This window comes from Pagrus major, chromosome 19, assembly GCF_040436345.1.
Source record: "Pagrus major chromosome 19, Pma_NU_1.0".
In the NCBI taxonomy this organism is placed as follows: Eukaryota; Metazoa; Chordata; class Actinopteri; order Spariformes; family Sparidae; genus Pagrus; species Pagrus major.
In genome coordinates, this window is record NC_133233.1 from 4639299 (window position 1) to 4663975 (window position 24677).

A 24677-nucleotide genomic window follows, 5' to 3' on the forward strand; every position below is an offset into this window, starting at 1 on the left:
TTGACATTTGTTGGAGTCTGAACCAAACAAACATGTTTTTTACATCTGCAGAGGAGGATTTGTAAACCAGGTTATCTCTGCAGTTGCAGCATCTGCTTGTCACAGTTTTTCTTTATCAAAAAATTGCACTTTGCACTTACCACACAGTGATTTTGATTAATTATGCACCATTTAAGGATTTTTTTGGGTCACTTTGGCAAGTTGACATGGCTAATGTGATAGCAAACAGCTGCCTATTTACACATCCAGGAGGCACAGAGCAACATTCAGATTAATTTACCATTGTGTTTGTGTCCATCTGTTCAATCTTCAGTACCATGCTTACTCTCCTTTTAGCTCCAGTTTGGTCTCCAACTTTTCAGAAAAAAAAAATGTGTCTCTTCAGCTGTAGCTGCTAAATACTCCACTATGTTCACCAACTAGTGTCTAACTGATGTTCAGTGCTGTGTAGGTAGTGTACAGCCGGTTAATCAGAGCTTCTTCACTAAATACAGCTGCCTTCTGCTACTGGACACCAGGCTGATGAGAGGACTGAGGCAAGGCACTGCTCGAACAACTCCCAGAAATTTCAATTTCAATCGAATGAAGATCTTTGAGAGGTTGAAACGCTACACAATTAAACTTTTTGGTAGCTTTTCATGCAGTATGCAGATCTTTTGTCTGACTCTTACCTTTAGTTGTTATTGGAAGTTTTTTTTTTCATGAGTTTCTCGGATGATCAGAGTTGAGATGAACCCCTCTGACTCAAAGTAACTTTTGTCACCAGAGCATCAGCTCAATATATGTTATGTTAGTCCGCCAGAGCAACTGTCCACAAGAAGTTTGTTTTTGTTTTGTTTTTTTAAATGCAGGACTGAAAAGAGGTTAAGGTCAGACATTTATATTCTCAGAGACTAAAGCTGTGTCCAAAATACCTGCCATTCTTAAGTTTCCTATTCTGGCACTCCACAGCATTTTAATGACATACAATGTGTTTTTTATTGGCTTAATGCAGCCCATTTTGTATTCTTGTGCCTGTAGCAGTTTTACTCAAAGATACTCCAAAGCTGGCAGTAGCCGACATAAAATGCAGAAAGCTTGGAAAAATGACAACCGAGGCCATTTATGTAAGTGATAAAGGTGTGAGAGCAAGTAGATAGATCAGATAGATTGTTAGGAGAGCAGAAGCCCTTAGAGACTGATTAGAAAATAGGCAACTACCAGAGGATAGAAGAGCAAGACATCAAAGGAATAGATTGTGTCAGTTGGCAGGGTGGGAAACACATCAACAAAATGTACTTCTTGTCTTGTGAATTAGTACCATCAGAGAGCTCAATCTGGCTTATTAGAGCTTGTTTTCAAGTGGCTCCAAAATGAATTTTGGCTTCCTTCCCACCCTGGGACTGAAGATGGTTTCAGAAGTGAGCGGAGTAGACAGAACAGAGGAGAGAGACAGAGGAGGTGAATGCAGAGCTACAGAATAGTTTTATTAGGCATGCTACAGACGTAATGCAGAATACACGAGAGACCATGAGAGGGAAAACTCAAAAAGCAGGAAACCAAGTCGCACCTCCCCTTGTTAGAAAATAATTCATCCTTTAATTGTGCCTCTTCAGAACTATACCAAATCCTTACATAATGAGCTGTATAAAATCGGACTTTGAAGAAAAAATATACATAACTATTATTTCTGAGCAAATAACCCCAAGTCAAGAGGTCCTGTTGGGTATTAAAAAAAATAAACGGGAATAAACTAAACACTTAAAATTCAGAGCATTTTTCCCTGAAATGCAACATTTCAGCGTCTTCAAATGCTTGTTTTGTTGTTAAAATGAATTAAAGGAACACTAAAGGCACAGAAACTTTGGTCCAACTGAGTAGCCCTCTCGAGTAAACTGTCACATGACAATGAAATCACAGTGGACTCGACTTCTAACTGCTTCCACAGCATGCAACACTTTCTGATGTGAGATCCTATCATAACTATACATGCTTAGAAAACCATTGTCACTGACAATTACACCTCACTGCTATGGAAAAAGCATGGAAGGCTTCAAAAACACAAAGAAATACTTAGCCACGAGCCACATCATGATATGTGACGTTATGTGAAATCAGAACTGGGGGAGAACAATGTTGCACTGAACGTGCTTGAGGAATAATGGAATTCAAGTTACACTGCCTGTCACAGGCTGCTGTAGAAACTCACACATGTTGCCTCAGGAATATTCTCTCCTGTTGCTAACCTAAAAAAGAAAATGGTATGAATCTAAAACTTTGGAACAAAACAAAGAAGCTACGCCTGGTTGATGGCAGAGCTTCAAAAACTACATAATGTGTAGAGGATGAAAAAACAGCTTTCTCCAAAAATATCCAATACCAATGTGCCCCAAAGCATAGGAGGATAATTAATGAACATGTCCAGCTGTAGAAACAGTTGATTTTGTCAAGTAAGGCACATTTCTGTATCTTTTCAACTTAATTAAGAATTAAACACCGATCTACATCAAACTATCATACAGGGGGACAATCAATCATGTCAGTATTTTGTTTGACATAAAAATACAGAGGTACAGTTAAGAATAGCTGGGAGGATCCAGTATCTGCAACATACTCAATTGTTCTTTTTAAAAAAAGATGCAAGTCAAAGGTTTCAGTCTCTCTCAAGGAATGACAGGATCAACAAAATCCCAACAACAAAACTGATTCAATGTGGTCCCCCCCCAGTGTCCAGACACAGTCTATAAACCCTGGTGCTGTCAGGAATTTGTGGGTCAGATTCTTAAATGGTGGACTTGGAGAAGGAGACTCTCAGGTGCTGGTTGCCTCCCATGTTGTAGTTGTGAAGGTCAATCAAGGCCTGGATGGCCTCCTCCACTGTTGACATCTGAATCAGAGCCATTTTTCGATCCCTGAAAAATATGACACAGTCTAAGTAAACTTTGCCAGTGTCAACAACAGAACTTTCCAAACCAGATCCTATTATCGATCTTCTACCGTTACAAGCTATTATTTTATCTTGTTCAGTGGTTACATGTGACTTGTGTTGCTGTGGAACAGGTGTACGTACTGGAAAAACTTGAATGCTTTCACAGTGCCTCCAGCGTTGGAGAAGAGCAGCCGCAGGTCATCCTCCGTCACATCTTGGCTATTAAAAATAAAGATCACACATTACAGGTCACGGCACACTCAGTATTCAACGCCAATAGTTTTTACAGGGACGCATTCTTATTTCTATAATGAAAAGAGATAACAATGAGGTCTGTAGATTATCCAGCTCAAGTACATGGTCTCTTATAAGAAATGCCACTGTTTAAAGGATCTGTTCACCATTTCATGGTGGCAGTAGTAAAGTAGCTGGGGAAAAATACTACTGCCCACTGTAATTTGCACCTGCTTTTTAAAACTAAAATCTTAACTATAGCTACAGAGCTAGAAGTGTTAAGGCACACCTGACTATCAGTGCACCAACTTGAAAGATTATTGAGGGTGTAAATAGTGACTTTTACCATCACTGGTACCTAGACTGTACAGCGAAGTACAATGAAACTAAGTACACAAGACGAAGCAGCTATTAACACTATTTTCACTTTGACACTTGCAACAGTCTCATCAGGCCTATTTCACAGCAGATATTGTGGCTTGTCATAGCAGGAAAACCAGAGGTGTAATAGACAGCATTACAAATGAGCAAATTCCATTTAGCTAAGCTACTTCCAGGGTCCTGCTATTGCACATGCTGGCCCTCTAGCATGACTTTCTGGGACACATGATGGAACTGAGCCTTACCTACATTTGTTACACATGTGCTTTACCTGCTATGACAAGTCCAAAGGACTGCTGTGAAAAAGGTTGATTCAGTCTGGTACTCTAACAGAGACAAGACAGATGGTCCAGCCTTAGTTACATATGTTGCCTCGGTGCAGTAAAAGAACTGTGTAATTTGTAGGGGTGTCATGATTCTCCAAATCCTCCAGTCGATTTGATTTTCGATTTTAAAAGTCACAATTCAATTTTTTGTTTTTTTCTTTAGCACAGATGGCTATGCCATTTTTAGACTAGTCTAGTCTAGGATCATTGATTTTATGATAACTCTTGTTATGATATGTACCACACTAAGAACTTATTGTCAAATGTAAGTTATCAATTAACAATATAAATGTAACAATAACTTGTTTCACCAGTCAACTGGAAACTAACTGTAAACAAAAGAAGAGAAGTCATAGAGGGTACCTGCCATCCAGTGACTCTTTTGCAGTGTGCACACTACTTCTCTACTTCTTCCCTCAGCACAAAATTTTCACTTCTGTGAGCTTCATAGATGGGGCGAGTTTGAGGGATTTCCCAATCATCATTAATGTAGTGTGCTGTGACGGTCATGTAGCTCTCTGTTGCTCTGGAGGTCCAGCAATCTAAAGCCACTAAATCTGCACTGCTCAGACCTCCAATAACTTTTTCCTTCACATTGTCATACATGGAGGGCAACACCTTTGTGGTAAGATGTTACCTGCTTGGCATTTCGTAACGTGGTTCCAGTACGCTGCTTAAATGATTAAATGCAGGGTTTTCTACCACTGAATGAGCTTGCATGTCTGATGCTACAAACACCCCTATAGTGCTAGTTATTGCTTCAGTGCGAGTTGAATTTTGTGGAAATTTGGCTCTAAATGAGGACTGACGAGTTGCCTGTGTTATCGGTGTAGTTTTCTCAGTTAAGTCTACTTCTTTATGATGCCTGAGGTGATGTCCTGCCATATTTGCCGTGTTGCCTGTGGACACGTATGCTACACACACATAGCATAGCTTACAAACTGGTTCTTGTCGACAACGCAGACAGTGTTGACATAACTCACCGCGAACACAAAATATTTCCTCACTGGTGATTTCAGAGAAGCAGGAGGGGGTTTGAGTTCAGTTGATGTGTCTTCTATATCAGCAGTTACATGGTGTCTTTTCGTTGGCTGCAGCTTCAGGTTAGAGGAGGTTACGTAAACTCGCTGCGCTACAACATGCTGTGTGTCTTTTTTTCCGTCTTGGCACGCCTGCTGGACGTGACACTAGGGGCGTGGCTAAATCCTCGATTTCCACCTTTGATTTTAAAGGTCGAGATCGTGGCGTCATTTCGATCGATAGCCGACTTACAATTGAGGTTTTGACACCCCTAGTAATTCGCCATCAACCTGCATGAACCTGCATGCTGGTTTGTAAGGATATTCAAGACACAGCCTTCTCCAGCATTTTAACACAAAGCGACTAGCTGCCCTGGCACTTACGGGATGTTGGAGAGGTGGAGAGTGGCAGATGGTGGGAAGATGTTCTGGAAGTTCTTGGAGCCAGGTTTCTTGAAGCGATGAAGTGGGGAGTTGGCATAGTCCTTGGTCAGGCCCTGGTCATCCAGGCCGTCACGAGGCAGCGCAACTGTCTGGTGCTTGGACAGAGTCACACGGATGATCTTCCCGTACATCTTTTGTCCATTCAAGTGGCTCATTGCTTTGGCCGTGGGAAAGACAAGAAGGTCAGAGGTGAGGATGCTGCAGCCTGGCTGTACTGACTGAACCGAATTATAAGAAAAACATGTCACTCACTATTCAGTTGAAACTAGATCCATATTCATAAAATGAAAAACAGTGCTTATGTTTACGTCATCTGACTTGGCAATAGTGAGATGTTTACATAAACTTCATACTCAGTCCAACACACTCCTTTAACTTATTACATAACAACAAACAGAAGCAACAGGAGCACGTTCATCAGAAGAGTTTTAAATGTTGGTGGTGGGCAAACTGTTTACATTAAATTTGAATCATGAATCTTTTACAGAACACTAAGCTACTGTAGGGTTTAATCCAGAGCACACCATTATGACAAGGACTCCCTCAACACATTAAGGGTCCTGTAACTTCCACTTTCCTGCTTCTCAATGTCCCCTGTCAAATCCAAGAAAGGATCAATGCTGATTTTTATAAAACTTAAGAAAAGACCCCATTCAATCACGGTTTAAAAGAAAGTGTGGCGAGTCTGTGAATCAATAAACAATCTAGCATTATCTGACTGCATACATTGTTTCCCAGTCCTGTACATGCTGGTTATATAGCAACTGACAACTGGCCAACAGGTAAAACTAACAGATAGTAAATAAGTTGTAATTGCCCAGTTACACACATCCATGTTCTTCAGAACAGAGCAGAAACTTTTCAGTTTGTAAAGCTAGCTCATCAATAAAGCTAATGTGAGCTCAAAAGCCACAGACAGGCAGTGCAGACAGGTTATACTGATCATTTCTTCACAATGCAATGCTCTGCTGGGAAGCCAGCAGTCAGGTGGTGGCCACTTGACACATATCATCCAACCAAACACTGTTACAGAGTAACAGTCAATCGATGGAGGCCCCATCAGACCTGACTCTGATAAGGGCTGGGCAATATCGCTATCGTGATATGAGACTATATACCATCTGAGATTTTGGATGTCGTTATGTCACCATATGGCATAGGTGTTGTCTTTTCCTAGTTTTAAATGTTGCATTTCAGTATAGTGATGCAATTTTCTGAACTTACCACACTGTTCCAATTATTCTAATACTTGCCTTTACCCGCGTAGTCATTATATCCACATTATTGATGATTGTTTATCAGAACGCTCATGGTATTAATGTTTTGTGAATGGTCAAATATATATATATATATATATATATATATATATATATATATATATATATATATATATATATATATATATATATATATACACACACATATATATATATACACATACACACACACACACATACACAGTGTATTGTGATACAGCCCAAAAATGTTATTTTAGGGCCTTAACTCTGACCTATTTGACCTCTGATCTTTGGCCAACAAATTCTAATCAGTTCATCCTCGAGTCATAGTGGACATTGCGCAAAATTTGAAGAAATTCCCTTGTTGCGTTCCTTTCACACTGGCAGAGGACAAGTTTGCACTTCTTCTGGAAGTTGCTCAGGAGTGACACTTCTTGCTTCTTTTGTATCTCTGATTAGAGTTGCATATGCACAGTACCAATCAGGCAGCTGACATGCTCAGACCACACGGAAGACACTGACAGCAGTTACTTTTTAAATATCTTTACTTTCAGTCTCCCTTTCAAACTCGGCGCCGACTGAATGATGTTCAGGCACTGCTTGACAGAGACGGATGGAAAGATATTAACAAGCCAATGGCCTTAACTTCAACACACGTCATAGCACTGCAACTGAAAAGGAGAGTAAATTAGCGTGTTCACCTGAGTGTTGTGTTCGCTTCACGGCCGAGCCGAGCCAGACACAATAAACGTCCTGACTACTGCAGGGTTAACTGACTCAGGAGTAAATCCTGATTGTCCACATTCACATTGCACACAAAAGCCAGGTGTTAGCTCGTGTAAGTGGGTTTTTTGGCCAGTGTTAAAGGGGTACAAGTGGTCATTTGTGCCAAATTTGAAGAAATTCCTTTGAGATGTTCTTGAGACATAGTGTACACAATAATGGTAAGTACGTAGGTCTGGACATCCAGAAAATATAATGTCTCCGACAGTGGAATAGTGATGCCCTGGTACAACAAAGGGGTATACTTTGATGATTGTCTTATGCTTCATCCATTTCAAGGTATTTGAAATCCTCATTGCTGCAACAGAATTGCCCGCCACTATCATCTTAAGATGGTTAGACGTGAATGACTGAACTAGGTACTGATGGCATCTGCTCACCTAGCTGGGCCTGGTTGGCATCTGACATCTGAATGAGAGCGCTGTCCTTCTTATTGTAAAGAATTTTCACCCTCTGGACATCACCATACACTCCTGCATTAGAGCCACAGGCAGGCAGGTTGAGAAAAGGTGAGGTGGAGAGAAAGCAGACAGTTAGAAAAACAAAATGTCAACACTGGAGACAAGGATATTTAAGGACAAGAAACAAAGAAGAGAGAATAGCAGAGTACACACAAGAAATTTACAGTAGACTTAGAGTGAGAGGTGTGTAGAAGGAACAGGTAAAGAGAGAAGAGACACCCTCTAAACAGATAAGTTATCAAGCTGTGTCAGATGGCTATAAATAAAAACAGCATGCAAAAATGACTTAACCGTGCATTTACAGATTACTGTGTAGTGAATTTTAGGGTAAAGTAACAAACATTAACCCAAACCAATAAACAGGGGGCCAAAATGTATTACAAATTACCAAACAAACTACTGTGTGCAAACAAATATACATAAGCTTGTAATAATAATAATAATAATAATAATAATAATAATAATGACAAATGTCTCAAAGATAGAATGGAAATAGAACAAACAGAAAGAAGGTAGAAGAGAGAGAGAGAGAGAGAGAGAGTGAGAGAAAGAGAGTGAGAGAAAGAGAGAGAGAGAGAGAGAGAGAGCTAACGATAACATACCGAAGAGGGTAAACAGACTTTGGGGCGTAACCATCTTTAGAGGGAGAGAAGAGCAACAAGCAGCGTGAGACAGGTAGAGAGGTAGAAGAGTCGGAGCGGAGCGGAGGTAGAGATGGACAGATCGATCCAGAACGGAGGTAGGTAGGAGGAATGGTGGTTTTTGTTTTCCCCCCGGAGAGTGATGGAGGTGGTGGGTCATGGAGGGGAGCAGGCGGCAGAAGAGGAGTCATGGAAGGGGGTTTGGAGGGGAGGGGTGGGTTGGTTAATGTGGGAGGAGGAGGTGGAGGAAAGAGGGGTTAAAAGTCCCCCCATCAGCACATGAAGTGGAGGCCGAGGCAGGATGAATGAAGGGGAAAAAGAGGGATGGGAGTAGAGAGAGAGGTGAGAGGGGGAGATGAATAGGGAGGCAAATGCAAATTGGGGGAAAAATAAAAAAATAAAAAGTGAGGAGGGGGAGGGACAAAAAATAAAATATAGGTCAGTACACTGGAATAATGCAGGTAGTTTGGTCAGAGATAATGGCTTGGATCAATGTTTTCTTTCGTCAAAATACAGCAAATAACTTGCGCCAAAAATGTCTTTCACCCTGGACAAGCATGGGGTAAAGGTACATTCATGTCAAAATCATAATAAAATCAGCAATATAAAGTCATAACCATGGGATAAAAACAACATGCAGCAGGTCGCAAATCTGAAGATCTACAATCTTTCAGCAAGGGAGAATGGTACTAAAAGAGTGTGAGGAGCTGAGGGGGAAAACAGTTAAGAGACCATGCAGTTAGATTTTGTTTAGCAGTACAATTTGGCATGCAAGAGTTGATGTGAAGGCCACTTGAGTAAAACGTGGTGTTCACACAAGTCCGAGAGGCTAAAAGAAAGCTTAAGCACAGTATCTTAACATTAGGGGTTCATGTTTGAATGGTTCAGATACTGTCAAAGGCTCCGCTATGACACATTCATTCACAGCCAGAGAGAACAGACTGATGAGGAAAGAGACAGAGAACATTAGGTGAGACAAATTAGATGCTATTTAAGTCACAGTTTAAAAAAAAAAAAAAAAACGCAGAGGAAGAGGGAGAAAAGACAAGTGTTTCAGAGAGGCAGGTATTTGTTCCCAGAACTGAGACACAGGTTAGGAGACCACAGAATGATTTCATATGAGCTTTCATATGAGCTGAGGAGAGGTGAAGAGAGCTTAGAGAGAAAAACAGAAGAGAGACAGTTAGCCGAGTTAGATACAGTTTGACAAGAGAGGTAGGGGCAGAACATTGGAGGAGGAAAGAGAGGAAAGTATTGGTGCAGTGACAGAAACGGCAAATCCCCTCTCTTACGGGGACATAATGAGTCTTGACCATAAAGGGGGAAAATAAAAACAACAGCAAGACCCTGGGCATGTAAAGGACACTAGAAAATACAGCAAAGAAAAAGGTTAGACAAAATGTTTTTTTGCTTCATGTAAAAACTAGGTGGAATAACAAGATGTCCAGTTTGTCTTTTCTAAAAAGGTTTGGCTTCTCAAGGTGTAACGTCAATTGTGCCCTGGTACAGTTTAGTGATTAGTGGCAATCAGAGCAGAAACCATACATGAAATTGCACACAACCTCAGAGCTGTAAATACCTAAAAAAAATGAAATTGCTGGCTCAGATATTATCGGCCTGACTTCAGAAAGGAATTTGTACAAGGAAAAGCTCAAACAAATCTATGGGTGCACAAAAGCACCCTCTATTTATCACAGAATGTCACAGAAGCATCGTTTCTCACTGCTTACTAACTTAAAGAGTTTCTGAAACTTAATCGGCAAAGATCACAGAATTGTTACAGTTTAATAAGCCAAATGAAGTGGTTTAGTTTCAGTTATTCAAGTTGAGTTCTCAGGTCAAATATGTACAAAAAAAAATCCCATCATGGACATTCCTATGTATTGTCTGTGACAGACACAAGACAATAAAAATGAAAGCATAAGGAGGACAACTGGCCATCACCAGCAAATAAAAAAAGAAGAACAGAGGGATGAAGGTGGTGGATAGGAGTGGTGGATTTAAGCCTTAGATGATCCATCTGACTGGTGTTTGTGTGTAGATGTGTTACTGACCTCCTCATTGAGGTTGCTGACCAGCAGGACCCCACTGGACCCCGCCTGTCCAGCCAGGGCCACCCTCCCTGCAGCAGCAGCAGCCGCCGCTGCCGCGCTCAGAGGGTTCAGGGCTCCTGACAGGAAGTAGACAAGACAATCATGGAATGGAGAGCAGCACTTCCACTATACCAAAGCATTACAGCAGTAAGCAGGGATGCAATTGGGTACAAGCAACAACAAGGTAAAAGGAAGAGAAATAAAAATGTCATCTACCTGGGATCTTACCGAGGAGGGAGTTGGAGTCTTTGCTGAAGGCAGCGGCCACCGTGGGGTCGAGGCTGGGCTGCCCGTCACCAGCAGGCAGCTCAGGCCGCGTGTAGTCGCGACTCTTATCGTTGTTGTACTTGACATTTAGGTTGACCAGCTTGGAGAAGTCGATACGCAGCGTGCAACATGAATTGTAGATGTTCTGGCCATCCAGGGCCTGTCAAGGAAAGACAAAAAATCATGTTCATCCATGTTCAACAATTACGTTCGGTATGGCAAGGTTATAAACACCTAACCACACAGTAGTTGATTAGTAGTAAAGATGCTTAACATGCTTAGTGAGAGATCCAGATAAGAAACCTCTTACCAGTTTGGCCTGCTGTGCATTGACAGGATCGCTGAACTGAAGAAGAGCCTGGAACTGATTGTTCTTGGTGAATGTGATTATCTTCATGACTGTGCCAAACTTGGAGAAAATCTGTCAACAAAACAAAGAAAATACAAACCTTAATATTCTAGTACAAACGGTGCATATGTTGCATCATAACTGAACCATTTGTTTTTGTATGGAGTCACAACAACTGATGCGTGCCTGTTGCAGGACATCCAGCGTTACAGGGTAGAACATGTTGTCGATGATGATCCTCAGCACAGGACTGGAAGCTGCAGCGAGGGCCTCCTGTACATCTGAGCTTGGTGACCCACCAGACTGGACTGCCGACACTGCCTGAAGCACGGCCTGGGTCCGCTACGGCCAAACACAAGCCGTTAGTCACTATCTTTAACAATGGAGGCCAACTGACAAGATGGCGACCCACTTTGCTAACAGCTAACTAACTGATGTCAAGAAAACCATACAAGTATTGACATACAGGTCCTCAACATCATTATCTTTTCAAGGTTTAGAGCTTGAGTACTTCTGAATATTCATGTATTGAGACAGCAAAACAAAAAACACTTGTTCTCAACCAAGTCTTTAACAGGCACGAGTAGTAGCCATGTTTTAAAAGCTTTTATGCAATTGCAAGCATACCAATTAATACAATGAACTGTTGGAGTGTCTGATAAAATGAAAACCTGGATAGTCTTAGCAGAATTCCAAAGCATGGTGGTCCATTAGTCAGACTCTACTAACCTGATTGCCAGCATCAGTTTTGAGTTCTTTGTGATTGGAGTACTGAATAAAGACGGGGGCATTGCGGACATGAGGAGTTACAGTGGTGTAGTAGTTCACCATAGTGATGGCCGCCTCTTCTGTTCCCATCTCCAGGAACGCCTTGAAGTAGAGAAAAAGGATATATTTCCACTGTTACTATTCAAGAAGAGAATATCTGATCATCTGTACTTACTTTCCAATATATTTGGACAAACTTCCTACCCATTTTAATTGAATTAAGTAGAATAGAATTTATTTAGATATCCTGCAAGTTACAGATAATTTCACCACTGTGGTACAACAGAAACTTTATCAGAGAAGCTAAGATGAAGTTGCCTGAATGTTGGCAGCCACCGATCGATAGAGACTAGCCGACACACCGACATCGGTGCAGTGAGGAGAACAAAGCAGCTATACTTGACAGGATTCTAGGGGACAAATGCCAAGTACCTCCTACAGCCCTCCTCAGCAGTCAGACAATAGGCTTTTGTAGGGACATGCGGGCATGTTTCAGATGCATTTTAAGATAGCAAGACTGAATTATTCCAAGTACTTGCTTGACCACTTGGTCCTTGGCAGGTTAAGATAGAAAATGAAACAAAATTTGACCACAGTCCTCCAGAAAACATACCCGCTTAGGGTGTTCCATACACATGTACTGGCTTGGCTTGACTGGGTTGGACGTTAGTCCAGCGCGTTAGGGATTTGCATTTCTATTACAACAGGCCTATCTGCTTGAAGGTGGTTCATTAACTGACAACGTGCTTGTATTGTGTAGTGGTCAAATGAGCGGCTGTAAATACTCCTCCCAGCTTCACTAATTTGGTGACAAACACGTTTGATTTCCTATAAATTCTTCACAATAATAGTGTTTTTCACCAGCAGTAACTTATCAAGACTTCTGAAACAGCTGAAAGCAAACATGATGAAACAGTAGCACACAGCAGATATCTGAACACATGAACGAGGAATGAATGGAGTGGAGAGAAACTGAACTTCAAACTAATAAAAGATTCAATAAGAAGCTACTAAATTACTGAGAGCTGAACACGGAGGCTTTTTGAAAATGCCTCTCTCTCACACAGACATGAGTCTCGCAACACACTTGTTTGAGGGGACACATGGGCCACCATGAGTATGCTGTGCTCGCGAGACATCACTGCAGCCCGCTTGAAGGTGGGGTTGTCGCACTTTGGCCCTATTCCAGAGAAGCCCATCCCAGGCGTGGTAAAACTGGTAATGGAAATGCAAATTGACAAGGCTCGGTTTGACTTGCCAAACGGGCCAGTGGAAAGACCCTAATTGTTATCGCCGTCCCACACACCTCTTGTGTCCCAAATAATCTGTGGTGTTAAAGTGAAGCCTAACGATTGTTCAGTGGTTCTTACCAATACATCTTGTTCATCCATTTCATCCACTCACCTGGTTCTTTCCCTTCAGTGTGAGAATATTGGTGACTTTGCCAAAAGGCAAGCCAAGGGCAATGACTTCAGTTTCCGAGGCCTCATTGGGGAGTTTCCTGATGTGAAGCACACGGGATGGCGGGGCCTCCTCCACCCTCAGCTTTTTACTGTCACTGCCATTGGAAGCCCCATCTAAAATGTTAGCATAAACACTGATTAACTTCGCTAATCACTGCAATGATAGCCCCTTAATTCAAAGAATAAGGGAGATGTTTTGTATTTTTGTTGTCAGCCCTTCTCTGAATGACCTACTCCAAAGGATAAGACTAGTCTTACAGTATTCTACATTCTAAAAAAACTCAGTTAATGTCCTCAAAAAACTGGCCACTGTAGTTTTAGCAATCCTTATTCAAACTGGAGGAAATAATGCATTTGTAAGAGAAAATAGTTTCAGATCCCAAAAAATATAAAGTAATCACATTTAGTCCTCAACTGAGAATTTGGGGCAGAAGAACGGTGTGAGAGTCAAAATAAACTACAGTGTGTATGTCTTCATGAAACAAATGTCTGTACACACCTGTCAGATGTTGATTAAACAGCATGATTAGTGCACAGGTGTGCCTTGGACTGGTCACATTAAAATGACACTCTAAAATGGGCAGTTTTATCACACAACACAATGTCACAGATGTCACAAGACTTGAGGGAGCGTGCATTTGATGTGCTGACCACCGGAAACAGAGCTGCCAGTGAATTGAAGTGGGGTGGGCAGTATACCGCGTACATTTGTTAGTGTATTAAAAATAATGTGCTTCACTTCAGCTGCGATAATATGCAGCAAGAAGGGCAAAACACATTCTCCTAGAACTAAAGTTACATCCAGTAACTGCTGTTTACCTAGCTAATGGTGACTCATGTAACACAAACATGATGTAGGTAGACAAAGCACCAGTCTCTCTGTTGTTGTCTGCAAGAGCCAACACAAACATCTTCCTCTACTCCCAACATCAGAGACAGTGGATTGACTTTGCTTGTGATGGGAATGTCCCCACAACAACTGGAAAACTCTCATATGTGTGCACTAACAATTTTCCTACAGACTGCTTTCTCAACCAGTGCCAGCAATGTAAAAAGTAGGTTGGATCGCTACCGAGTTCAGACATGGAACTCTAATTTAAAGGCTAAATATTCAGGCCATCCTTGAGCAGTTTCATGAAAAACACAATGGTGCATACAGTAAAAACATGCTTAGTTACTTAATATTAGCAATGTTTAGCCCCTACAGAGTTGCTTCTGTTTTCTTTAGCCTTCAGCATAAGATTACTGATGGCTAAGGGGAAACCTGGATATATCAAATATACCGTAAACATTGCAGCTTGTTCCACTTGAGATGTATTAAATGACTATATTGTGTACAAACTGTCACGTAAATGTTTTAAGCAGTCAGGATGTAATTCACTTTGGAGATTCACTTCTCTCACTCTCTCCTAATGCCCTCTCACAGTAGACGGCACACTCCACCGCCCATCCGGAAAACTCTCCTGCGCGCATGCGTGTTTTGGTATCAGGTGAAGAGGGAAGAGAGCATGGAGAGAGCAAAAACAAGTGAAGAGCCCGAGTGAGTTTAGGAGTGTTCAGAGATGGTAACTGAAGATTGAGACAGACGACTTGGTTACAAAGAAAAACAGCACTGGATCTATCATCTGGCAGTGGTTTGGATTTCGCAAGATGTTGAATAAAACACGGTTATTTGCAAAATATGCCACAAAACCATTGCCACAAAAGGTAGCAGTACCACAAATTTGTTTCACCAGCTGAAATGCCATCCACTACAAAACGAAGAATGCCTCAAACTCTGCATGTCCACATCTCCACCCACACCAAATAAAATGTCAAAGGAACCAGCCCCGAGGCAAATGGTTTCTTCGTTTGCCAAATCAATCCCATATGTAACAAAAAGCCCAAAACGGAAATAGATCACGGCTGCAGTAACAAAACACATTGCCGAAGACATGGCCCTAGTTAGTGCTGTGGAAAAGCCAGGAGTGAAAATCTCATTAAGACACTTAAAAGTAACACCCAAAGTATGATTTGCCTGGCTGCAAATTTTTTGCAGAGAAAGCGCTACCAGAGCTGTACATTTCAGTCAGAGAAAAGGTGGCCCACCAGCTATCAAATGTGACCCACTTCTCCACAACTACGATCTGTGGTCCAACAGAACCTGTGAGCCTTATCTCAGCCTAACAGTACATTACATCGACAACTGGATGTTGAAAAGTTTGTGCCTCCAAACAAGCTTTTTTCCGGATGATCGTACAGGAGAGCTCGTTGCACAAGGGCTGCAAGATGCTCTCGTGGTACTTGTCAGAAACTCGCCTGATTGAGTGGACAAGACTGCAGTGTTTTGGCCATCAGCTGCACCTTGTGATTGGTAAGTATTTGTGTACTGGGAAAATAGTAATCATTTTTATTTCAACAATGGTAAGCATTGCATAATTTGTCACATGCCATTAATAACTGCGTGAGAGTATTTCCTGATTTTTTTCATGATAAGTGCATTTTTCAAGTGCAGTGTTTCAAATTCTTGTTGAATGCACTTTTTTGTTGCTTTGAGCTCTGTTTTTGTTACGAGTCTTTGAGAACTAGGCCACAGTACCATGCTATTATTTATTTTCATTTGTTAAAAGCTTATGAGTGCAGCTGCCTGGTTCAAAATAAAAATTTTGCTAAATTTAACTTGATTGTGATTTTCCCCTTTTTGCATGCAAATTTTAAAAAAAATTCTAACAGAAGGGACTACCTGAATCAGCATACTGGTTTCATGTTATGCATCAAAGGGTGGAATTTAACATTTATACAGTGAATTAGAGGTGGTTTCAAAATATAGGCTATAGCCTAAAAATATCGCAATATTACTTATAGGCCATATTGCCCAGTCCTAACCTGGAGTATAAATTCTTCTTAACAATCCTAATTACAATTCCATGTAAATGCATAATGGAAGATGCTGACTGCTCACACAGGTAGGACTGACAATAGCAGCTTACGTTTATGTGCAATTAATACTATCGTCTCAGTTGCGATAAAGAATATTATCCCCTCAATTCTCAACTCAATAAAATACAAATTTCTCTTACTGGACAACTGAACAGGTTGCTAATTACATCTTAAATAGCTGGTCCAGGATATGTCGCTCTTGGTCACTAAATTATTTAATTCATTTTCAATTTTTAACCAATCTGACACAGTCTGGGGCACATTGCCCTGTCCATGGCATCAAACTCTAAGCAATTTGTCATTTGCATACTGATATGAAACCGGTCGAACGCTGTCACATGTCACAACACAGTGACAATGCATCTGTCTAAAGCAGGGCCACAGTCTTTTCTAACCTGAGACTAAATAAATAAAATCTCTTTGTGTTCATGACTGAATAAACTGAATAAACAAACTGACCTCAAAGGAATTTCATACTGGTTTTTTTTGTTCATACTTGCTTCAAACAGTGTTCTGGGGAACTTGTTTCCCTCCGAGAACAGCTTGTTTATTCAGTCATGGGAAAAATAAATATTTCTGAGTTTGTATCATTACCTCTTTCATATTGTCAATATTAAAATTCTGGCGGTGCACTGGGATGATGCGCTGGTGCGCTTAGAGAAAAAATGCTGCACGTGGGTCTCGTCTCTATGACAACCATATCTTGACAACCGCTGCTGTATGATCGACACAGCCCCCATTGCAGTTTACCTTTGGTTTGCTTTTTATTTGACATCAGAACATCAGAGCAAGGAGGATGTGGGTACATGACATGATCCATAGAGGGCAAAAACATGGTGAATATTATCGCCTAGGCCAGGAACAAGGAACAGAGCCACGTTGACCTCACCAGCTCCTTTCTGAAAAGTTGAGAGATTTTCAACTTGAAGCGCTCAGAGAAGGACGCTATGCGCTGCGCCTTTTTCTCTGGGCGTCCACCTGCTGCTGCAGACACTCATTGGGAGCAATTTCAAATGGCACGCCGAAAAAAACGCTATGTTGTCAGAGGCCCCAACTACGGTAGAATTTATTTTGAGAATTGTTCATCCATCTCTGCAGGGGTCTGGTTACTCAAGATCACTAGAGGTTGTTATTGTAAAGCTACCTAAGTAAAATCAGCCTGAGATTCTTTATCTGACTTTATTAGACAGCTCCCTGGGGTAACATTTGCTTGGATGGGGGTGTTGTGTAGCATTAGTAGACTGGGACTTTGATTAAAGATCTAACAAAACCCTGGTGTATTTTTTTGACACTGTTCCCATTTTGCTGGCAGTGTTTAATAGCCTAACTGTGTCCATCTTCTCTTTGTGGCAGCATGAACAGCTCTTTCAGTCTTCCATAATTCTGCAATGTCTTTGAGATGCCTCTGATATCAACTGAAGAGTGAGGAGGCATTAAAATGCAGTGGTATCCACTATGTCTGTTCCAGTCACATGCTGTGGTGTGTGGGTGCCCACCTACTGAGGAGCGTGATGTTATTCAGACACTAAATAGCTCCCATGAGAGAACGGTTCAACTCACGCAGCCTGTTTCAGACTTTTCAAACACCTATTAATCCTTCCTTTCAATGCCTTCTGTCACTTCCAATCAAATGGCTTCATGCAAATTCTGTCAAGCCCCTCCCTATTCAGGGGTGGTCGGAACGAACTCACCACTGATACTGCTCATGCCAGAGTTGGGACTGTTGTACATACTCAGCTCGTCTGATCCTCTCTGCGGACAAAAAAAAGACAGACAAGACGGTCAGGCATAGTTGTGAAATAATGGGGAAAACTATTTCCATTTTCCAGACAGGCCCTCAAAGACAACAATAAAACAGAGGTCTCCAAAGACAGCTTAAAGTAAGAAAAGCAGGGTAAAGGAGTAGGTGGAAAGAGACATAAAACAGCAGAAGAGTAGTCTGGCTCCTCCTTTTCTGGTGTGGGTTTAATCTTGCTGAATTTAAGATGTCAACAAGTGTCATTTCATCCTGAGCTATACTGGGTCCCAGTAGGCTTGCCGGAGCTGACGGCCGCCCTGTGCTCTTAAACCTGACTGATGGGATGAAGAGGAACCTGGCTAGGGACCCATTACACACACAACTTTATAATAGCTTCATGCACCCCTCCTTGTTTCTGTCTGACTGAATTTGAACCAATTGTTCTTTTGTCACTAACATTCTTTATGGTTACGATAAACTAGATGTTGCAGGCCCTGCTACAGCGACATGTCACAAATAAATTGAAAGGGCAATAAAGTTGTTGGACTTGGGCCAAAATGTGGGCACACAGTGCACAAGCTGCAAGAGTTGAAGAAAAGATTTCTCTCGCAACAGCTGGCAACTATCTCTGTTGTGTATGACACTGAAATATTGATGAATTAAGCACCATGGCAAAGACCCACCATATCAGAGGAATCAGTATTTTATGACTGTTCCGTTTCCCTTTGAGAGACGACTTTAACTTTGTTTTGTGCAGACAGAAATGCAGCTGGCACTCAACAAATCAGGTTAGGTAGCCAGAACAACAACGCGCTTACACAAAGAAACAGGTTTGTTTGGTGATCAGCAGGGACACAAGCCCTACCCATTTCATTAAATCATTCTCATGCTGTAAAAGCTCAAAACAAATTCTTTCAAGAAAGCTCATTGTTCTGCCGTTAACACCAGAGTACAACGTGGAAATAAGGACTTTAAAATGAAATATAGTTCAGTCTTTTTGGCATTTTTTTTAAATACAACACTGTCCTCGGAATAAGACAGTTCTCCATGTGTGATTTTTCATATTTTTGTTCAGTGGAATCTAATGTACATCCATTATAACCATCAGGCCAACAAATTAACAATTTAAAAAAATCCACTGTCTTAAATGTCAATATTTGCTGATTTTCTTGAATCATAGTAACCTAATTTAATATTTGTGTTTTGATCAGACAAAACATGACACCACCACTGGGCTCCACGGATCGGTCAAAGGCATTTCACCATTTTCTGAAATGATTAACAGATTAATCAAGAAAACACACTGATTGGTAATGAATATGATTGCGATTTAGTGCCCCAGTAGACGTTAATACTTCCCCCTTTGACGAAAATGAGAAAACTATAGGAAAGCCTTACAGTCTCAGTGTTCAATGTTAAGAGCTGTTAACACTGAACATTGGCCTTTGAGAAATATCTCACGTTAAGACATGTCGACAAGAATAATGTCAACGCAACACTTTTTATGTAAGTCGGAGGTATAGCTATGTGACCACTCACTGCTGTCCTCCTCAAGGCCTTCACTAATATTCCAATAATAAGTTAACCCATAAATGCATACCATGGGACTTTAGTGCCTCGGACTATAACACACCCTGTCTTATTCATTTATTTTGTTGTTTTTCTCTAAAAAGTTGATAAAATCAATAGAAACCCTGATATGGAAGAGTGTTACCTTTATATTAGACCCTGACCAATATGTTGGTTGGCCGATATTGGCCCATCATAGATATATCAATATCACTGCTATGTTGTGCAATATACGCTGAAATGAAAACCTTTTTTAGTGATTATAATGCAGAAAAAGATGCTTAGGATTATTAAACTCCCAGTTGTAAATTGTTAAATATCCTGCTTACATTTCATATACAAGTGTTCGATGGTGTTTATCTGCCGATATATATCGATATCGGAATTTGTAACTTCCCAATCTGCATCAGCCCCAAAAATCGAATACTGTCGGACTCTAATTTTCATTTGTGGTTCATGGATGCAAGTAATGGTGGCCCATGTTGTATTTCCCTGTTCATCCTCATGATCACACTAATGTCTCACTGTTACAATGAACAGGTACAGACACAATAATAAAAAAGTCTGTTATTATTAGCTTGCTGTCACAGTAAGGTGACAGTGCAGCCCCTGGGTGTCAGTGCAGAGCATTCTTTCATTTAATACCAGAGGGTTCTGATGACAGTAACTGGAAATGAAGACGTACCTGGGGCCACTGATGAGAAATTTGATTATGTACCTTTTATGAATTGGGTCATTTAACTTTGTCAAGAGGAGCCTTGCTTGACCTGCTGCTAATTAGGGAAGCCAGAATATTACAAGAGGAATGCATTGTTTCAGAACCTGCAACTGAGAAACAAAAATCAGTCTATCCATGCTCAAATGCAAAACAGTGGATCTGTGCACACTGCACACAACGGTGTTGCAAGGACTGTGATTTGTGAATACTGTGCTGACTTCTTTGGGCTTGGTAGTTGTCAGTCTTGGAATAGTTAAAGTAAGTTATGTGTGAGATAGTAATATGAACATGAAATATCATAGGTCATGCCAAATCAATGAATTTAGACACACCTGATACCTGTAAATAATTGTAAAAAAAAAATGGTTTAATCTGCATTAAGCCACTATATGTGACCTTTCACTAAAGACCCAAGATATGAAGGAATGTTTGAAAAACACTTGTACATTTAAGGGTTAATGCTAATGCCAGCCTTTCAGAGATGTATCACTATCTGTGGATTTGTGCTGCTGATATGAAGTTAGTTTTCTTTTCTGTTTTTCTAACAGGACAAAATGCAGAAAAAGATGCTTGTAGTAGTTTATACCCCAGAAGTTTATTACCGTTTGAGTGCACTGTCAGTTTATTGTTAAACTGTAAAATGTCTTGCCTCCATTACCTTTGTCACAACTGTCTCTGTCAACATATCAATTCATATACTGATAACACAGTATTTTATTTTCCAATATCTATTTCTCTAATCTCTATTTGTGTTGTTCACCCACAGCAGTACAAGAAATACCAATGTGTTTGTTTCATAATGCAACAAAAAGCACTCCTACAATGTCCAAGGCAGCACTAAGCAAGACACAAAGAAGAAAACTCACCTTCACTCCAACTGCAACATCACTGATGCTGAAAGAGAAATTCATATGGTTAAAATAAGGAGATTTAAAATGGGAAAAGAATCAAAAAGATACAAAAAAAGAAAAGCTCCAGTCAGATAGACAAGCATCGGATGTTGGTCACCCTTTGTTGGAGGACTCATTTGTGACATACTCTGTATGTCTAATGAGTCTATTATCTATACAGTCACTGTTGGGTTCTGACGCATCACATATTGAACAATCTGCAAAACACTGACATAAACAGGTATTTGTTACAGTAAGTGAATGAATGCAGAAATGCAAGCTGGTTTTAATCTACCAACAAACTTATATACGGGCTGAAGGCTATCAGAGACAAAATGAATCATATTGGCTTATTTTCGAAAGATATTTTGATTGCAATGTCAGTCGTGGTTTTAGTTGGAATGGAATTGCATTTAATCTTCCTCTGCATAGAGAATGGGATTTCTAGGGTGACATCTATCTGGCCTCAAAATGCCTCATTTACAATATTATATTGTGACACATTTTACCTTTATCGAAAAATGTGCATCTCCTACAATGCGGATACTGAACTTGTTCATATTTTGACTTTGGCAGTGTTTTTTTTTTTTTATTAATTGTTCATTTTTAATATACAGCTGTGTCTGTGTAACCTCTCTTAACCACATAAACATCATCTGATTTCATGATGTTGTGCTGTTCTGCAGCTGTTCTGCAGCCTATTTACCAGCGGGCTCATTTATGATCCTCAGACATCACTAACACTTGGGTCATGCTTCGTTCAAAGGATGGTCAACTGACAGTCTTTGAGTGACACACCCAATAACACTTAATGTAACATTCGAGGTTATATACACGTTAAAGCCAATTAAGTGCAACAGTACTAGTGTAATATCAATGGTAGCTGCCTTTTAACACTGTCCAACTTTCCACCTTATTAGAAGTGTTTGTTGTTTTCTGGCACACACTGATCAAAAACCAGGACCCATCTCATGTTATCAAAACACCCAGTAGATTTACTGGACCGCTAACTAAAACCTAGCTTGTTGGCTACAACACAAAGGATAACGTTACTGTACGTCAGTTAGCATAACGGTTTGCTAAACTTCACTAGCCGCTTCGTTAGCACCCTGCTGCAGAATACTATTATGGAGAGCAAGTGCATTATGGAGTATTATTACCACGTCTCCCTAGGACGCCGTCAAACACGCCAAGCATTTTATCAAAGCTAAGTAACAATGCAGCGAATGTAATAAACAGCGGCCGTTAGCTAAGTTATGCTACCATGCTAACATTAGGTACTTCCTTAATGGAAGAGAGCGCGTGGCTATGGAAACCCGCTAACACAAGCATACGACTCCTCAGCTTCTCCTTAAAATGACGCATTCACATACCCCGAGCTTTACACAACCTCAGTATAAGTCAAATGAGCTATAGTTAGCATCGCTGAGCAGGTATTACCCGTCCATTTCTGTAGAAATTTCTCCGTGCCGTCGCTTTCGGTCCTGTTGTCTCTCCAGTCTACACCGACACTGTGCACGTACACATACACACGAGAGCAAAATGGAGGCAGTGTGAAGTTACAAGACGATGCAATGGCGGAAATGGGCGGAAATTTCCGAAGCTATCGAGCGCGCAGCCTGCCACTGGCCACAAACACAGCGGCCATTGTGGCTCCAGAGGAAACATTCAGGAGCCTAAATGTCACCGGACATGCGAGGATTGTGCTGGTTAGAAATGACAATACAGCACGTCTTTGTAAATGATCTTTATTTTAACATTCAGGACCGTATGGAAGAGGACTAGGGTCAGAGGTGAGGAAAAAAAATGAGAGGAGGATGTTTTGTTTTCATTATGCACTTCAAGAAAAAAGTCGAAATGTCGAGAATAAAGTTGAAATACAATTTCATGAATAAAGTGGAAATAGCATCTCACCGTTTTAGCGAGCCTCATATGCTTTAGTGGCTGGTTGATAACTTGAATTATGTTAGGTTGGTGATATGATACACATATCAATTAAGTATGCTGTTGCATCACTTCAAATAATTCATGTTTAACGTTATACTCCAATAATGTAGTAATGGCAGAGACCTAGGGTTGCCAACTGTCCCGTATTAGCCGGGACGTCCCATATATTGGGCCTAATTTATTTGTCCCGTACGTGACCTCTCTTGTCCCGTTTATTGACTGCTACGCTGATCTAACCACTGACTGATACAACAACAACAGCAGCAGTGCTGATCAGGACACTTGAGAATCATCGACGACACCTGTCATCATCCAATCACAGCCCCACCTCGCGCATCAGTATACGTTAAGTAAATGCGCCAATTCCTCCAAAAAAAGAAAAGAACATTACAGCAATGTGTGACGCTGCTGAGTCGACTTGGAATGTAAATAGGCTACGGATTAAACTACAATGGATAAACCTGCAAAAAAGAAAAGACTGCAGCTGCAACAAACTATGGGAAGTTAAACAGACGTGGGTTAAGCCCGTCAGCGGTGACTCAACGAAAGCCTTCTGTACTTTATGTCACCGGGAATTTTTCAGTTGGCCATGGAGGTGAGAATGACTTGACCCAACATGCTTCCACAGAAATGCACAAGAAGGCCACACTAGCTAAAGGTGCAAGCAATATCGGTGCATTCTTCGGGGCGGCTACTGTGGAAACTGACAAAACAGTGGCAAGTGAAGCCTCGTACGTGTATCACACTGTCAAACATGGACTTAGCTACAACAGCGCCGACTGTCTTGTTAAGCTAAACGGAGCGTTGTTTCATGACTCAAATGTTGTGAAGAAGATGCACTTGGGAAGAACGAAAGCTGAGATGATCACAATGAATGTTTTAGGACCAAAGACTGTGCAGGATATCCTGAATGATCTATCCCCGACTGAAGGTGAGCCTGTGTTTTACTCGGTTGCCTCCGATGCCTCAAACAAGGGAAATAGAAAAATGTTTCCAGTGCGTGTGAGATCTTTTTCTGTGTCTGATGGAGTGCAGTGCAAGTTACTTGACTTTTATGAAGATAGTGATGAAACTGCAAATGGTATTCATCAAGCTCTGATGAACTGCCTGAAAAAGTATGAACTGGATATAAAACACATCACTGCCTATGCGGCAGATAATGCCAATGTAAACTTTGGAAAACACCACTCTGTTTACCAGTTATTGAGCAGTGCCAACAGTCGCATTTTGAAAGCTAATTGCCCGGCTCACATAGCTCATAACACCTGCAAGCACGCCTGTGATCAGCTGTCAGTGGATATTGAGTACTGGTTTTAGAGATCTACAGCCACTTCTCAGTATCTGCTTCCAGAAGAGAGGAACTGCCTGCATTTTTTGCTTTTGTTGACATTGAGTGGCGTGAAATTCTGCGTCATGTTTGCACGTGATGGCTGTCTCTCCATCCAGCTGCTGATCGTCTCCTGCAGAGCTCTCACCTCATACTTCAGGTCCCTTGGGGAGACCTGTCCTGTGTATCTGAGG

General features: G+C 41.1%; 1 protein-coding gene across 3 annotated transcripts; it reads right to left on the minus strand.

The window, feature by feature from the left end:
* Positions 1–1437: 1437 nt before the first annotated feature.
* LOC141014455 (polypyrimidine tract-binding protein 2-like) lies at positions 1438–22758 on the minus strand. Of its 3 annotated transcripts, none has more exons than XM_073488259.1 (14): positions 22650–22758; positions 21186–21213; positions 18028–18046; positions 13317–13489; positions 11874–12014; positions 11331–11486; positions 11106–11216; positions 10745–10955; positions 10490–10605; positions 8397–8430; positions 7714–7806; positions 5253–5469; positions 3050–3127; positions 1438–2891 (listed from the first exon to the last, which is right to left on the minus strand). In XM_073488259.1, exons 1-14 carry the CDS (start codon positions 22655–22657, stop codon positions 2762–2764), a joined length of 1515 nt encoding a protein of 504 aa, XP_073344360.1. In that variant the 5' UTR covers positions 22658–22758; the 3' UTR covers positions 1438–2761. The 3 variants fall into 3 exon arrangements, with proteins under 3 accessions (XP_073344360.1, XP_073344361.1, XP_073344357.1); XM_073488260.1 differs by having other exon boundaries at positions 17986–18046; positions 22650–22751; XM_073488256.1 differs by having other exon boundaries at positions 10757–10955; positions 17986–18046; positions 22650–22730.
* Positions 22759–24677: the final 1919 nt, after the last annotated feature.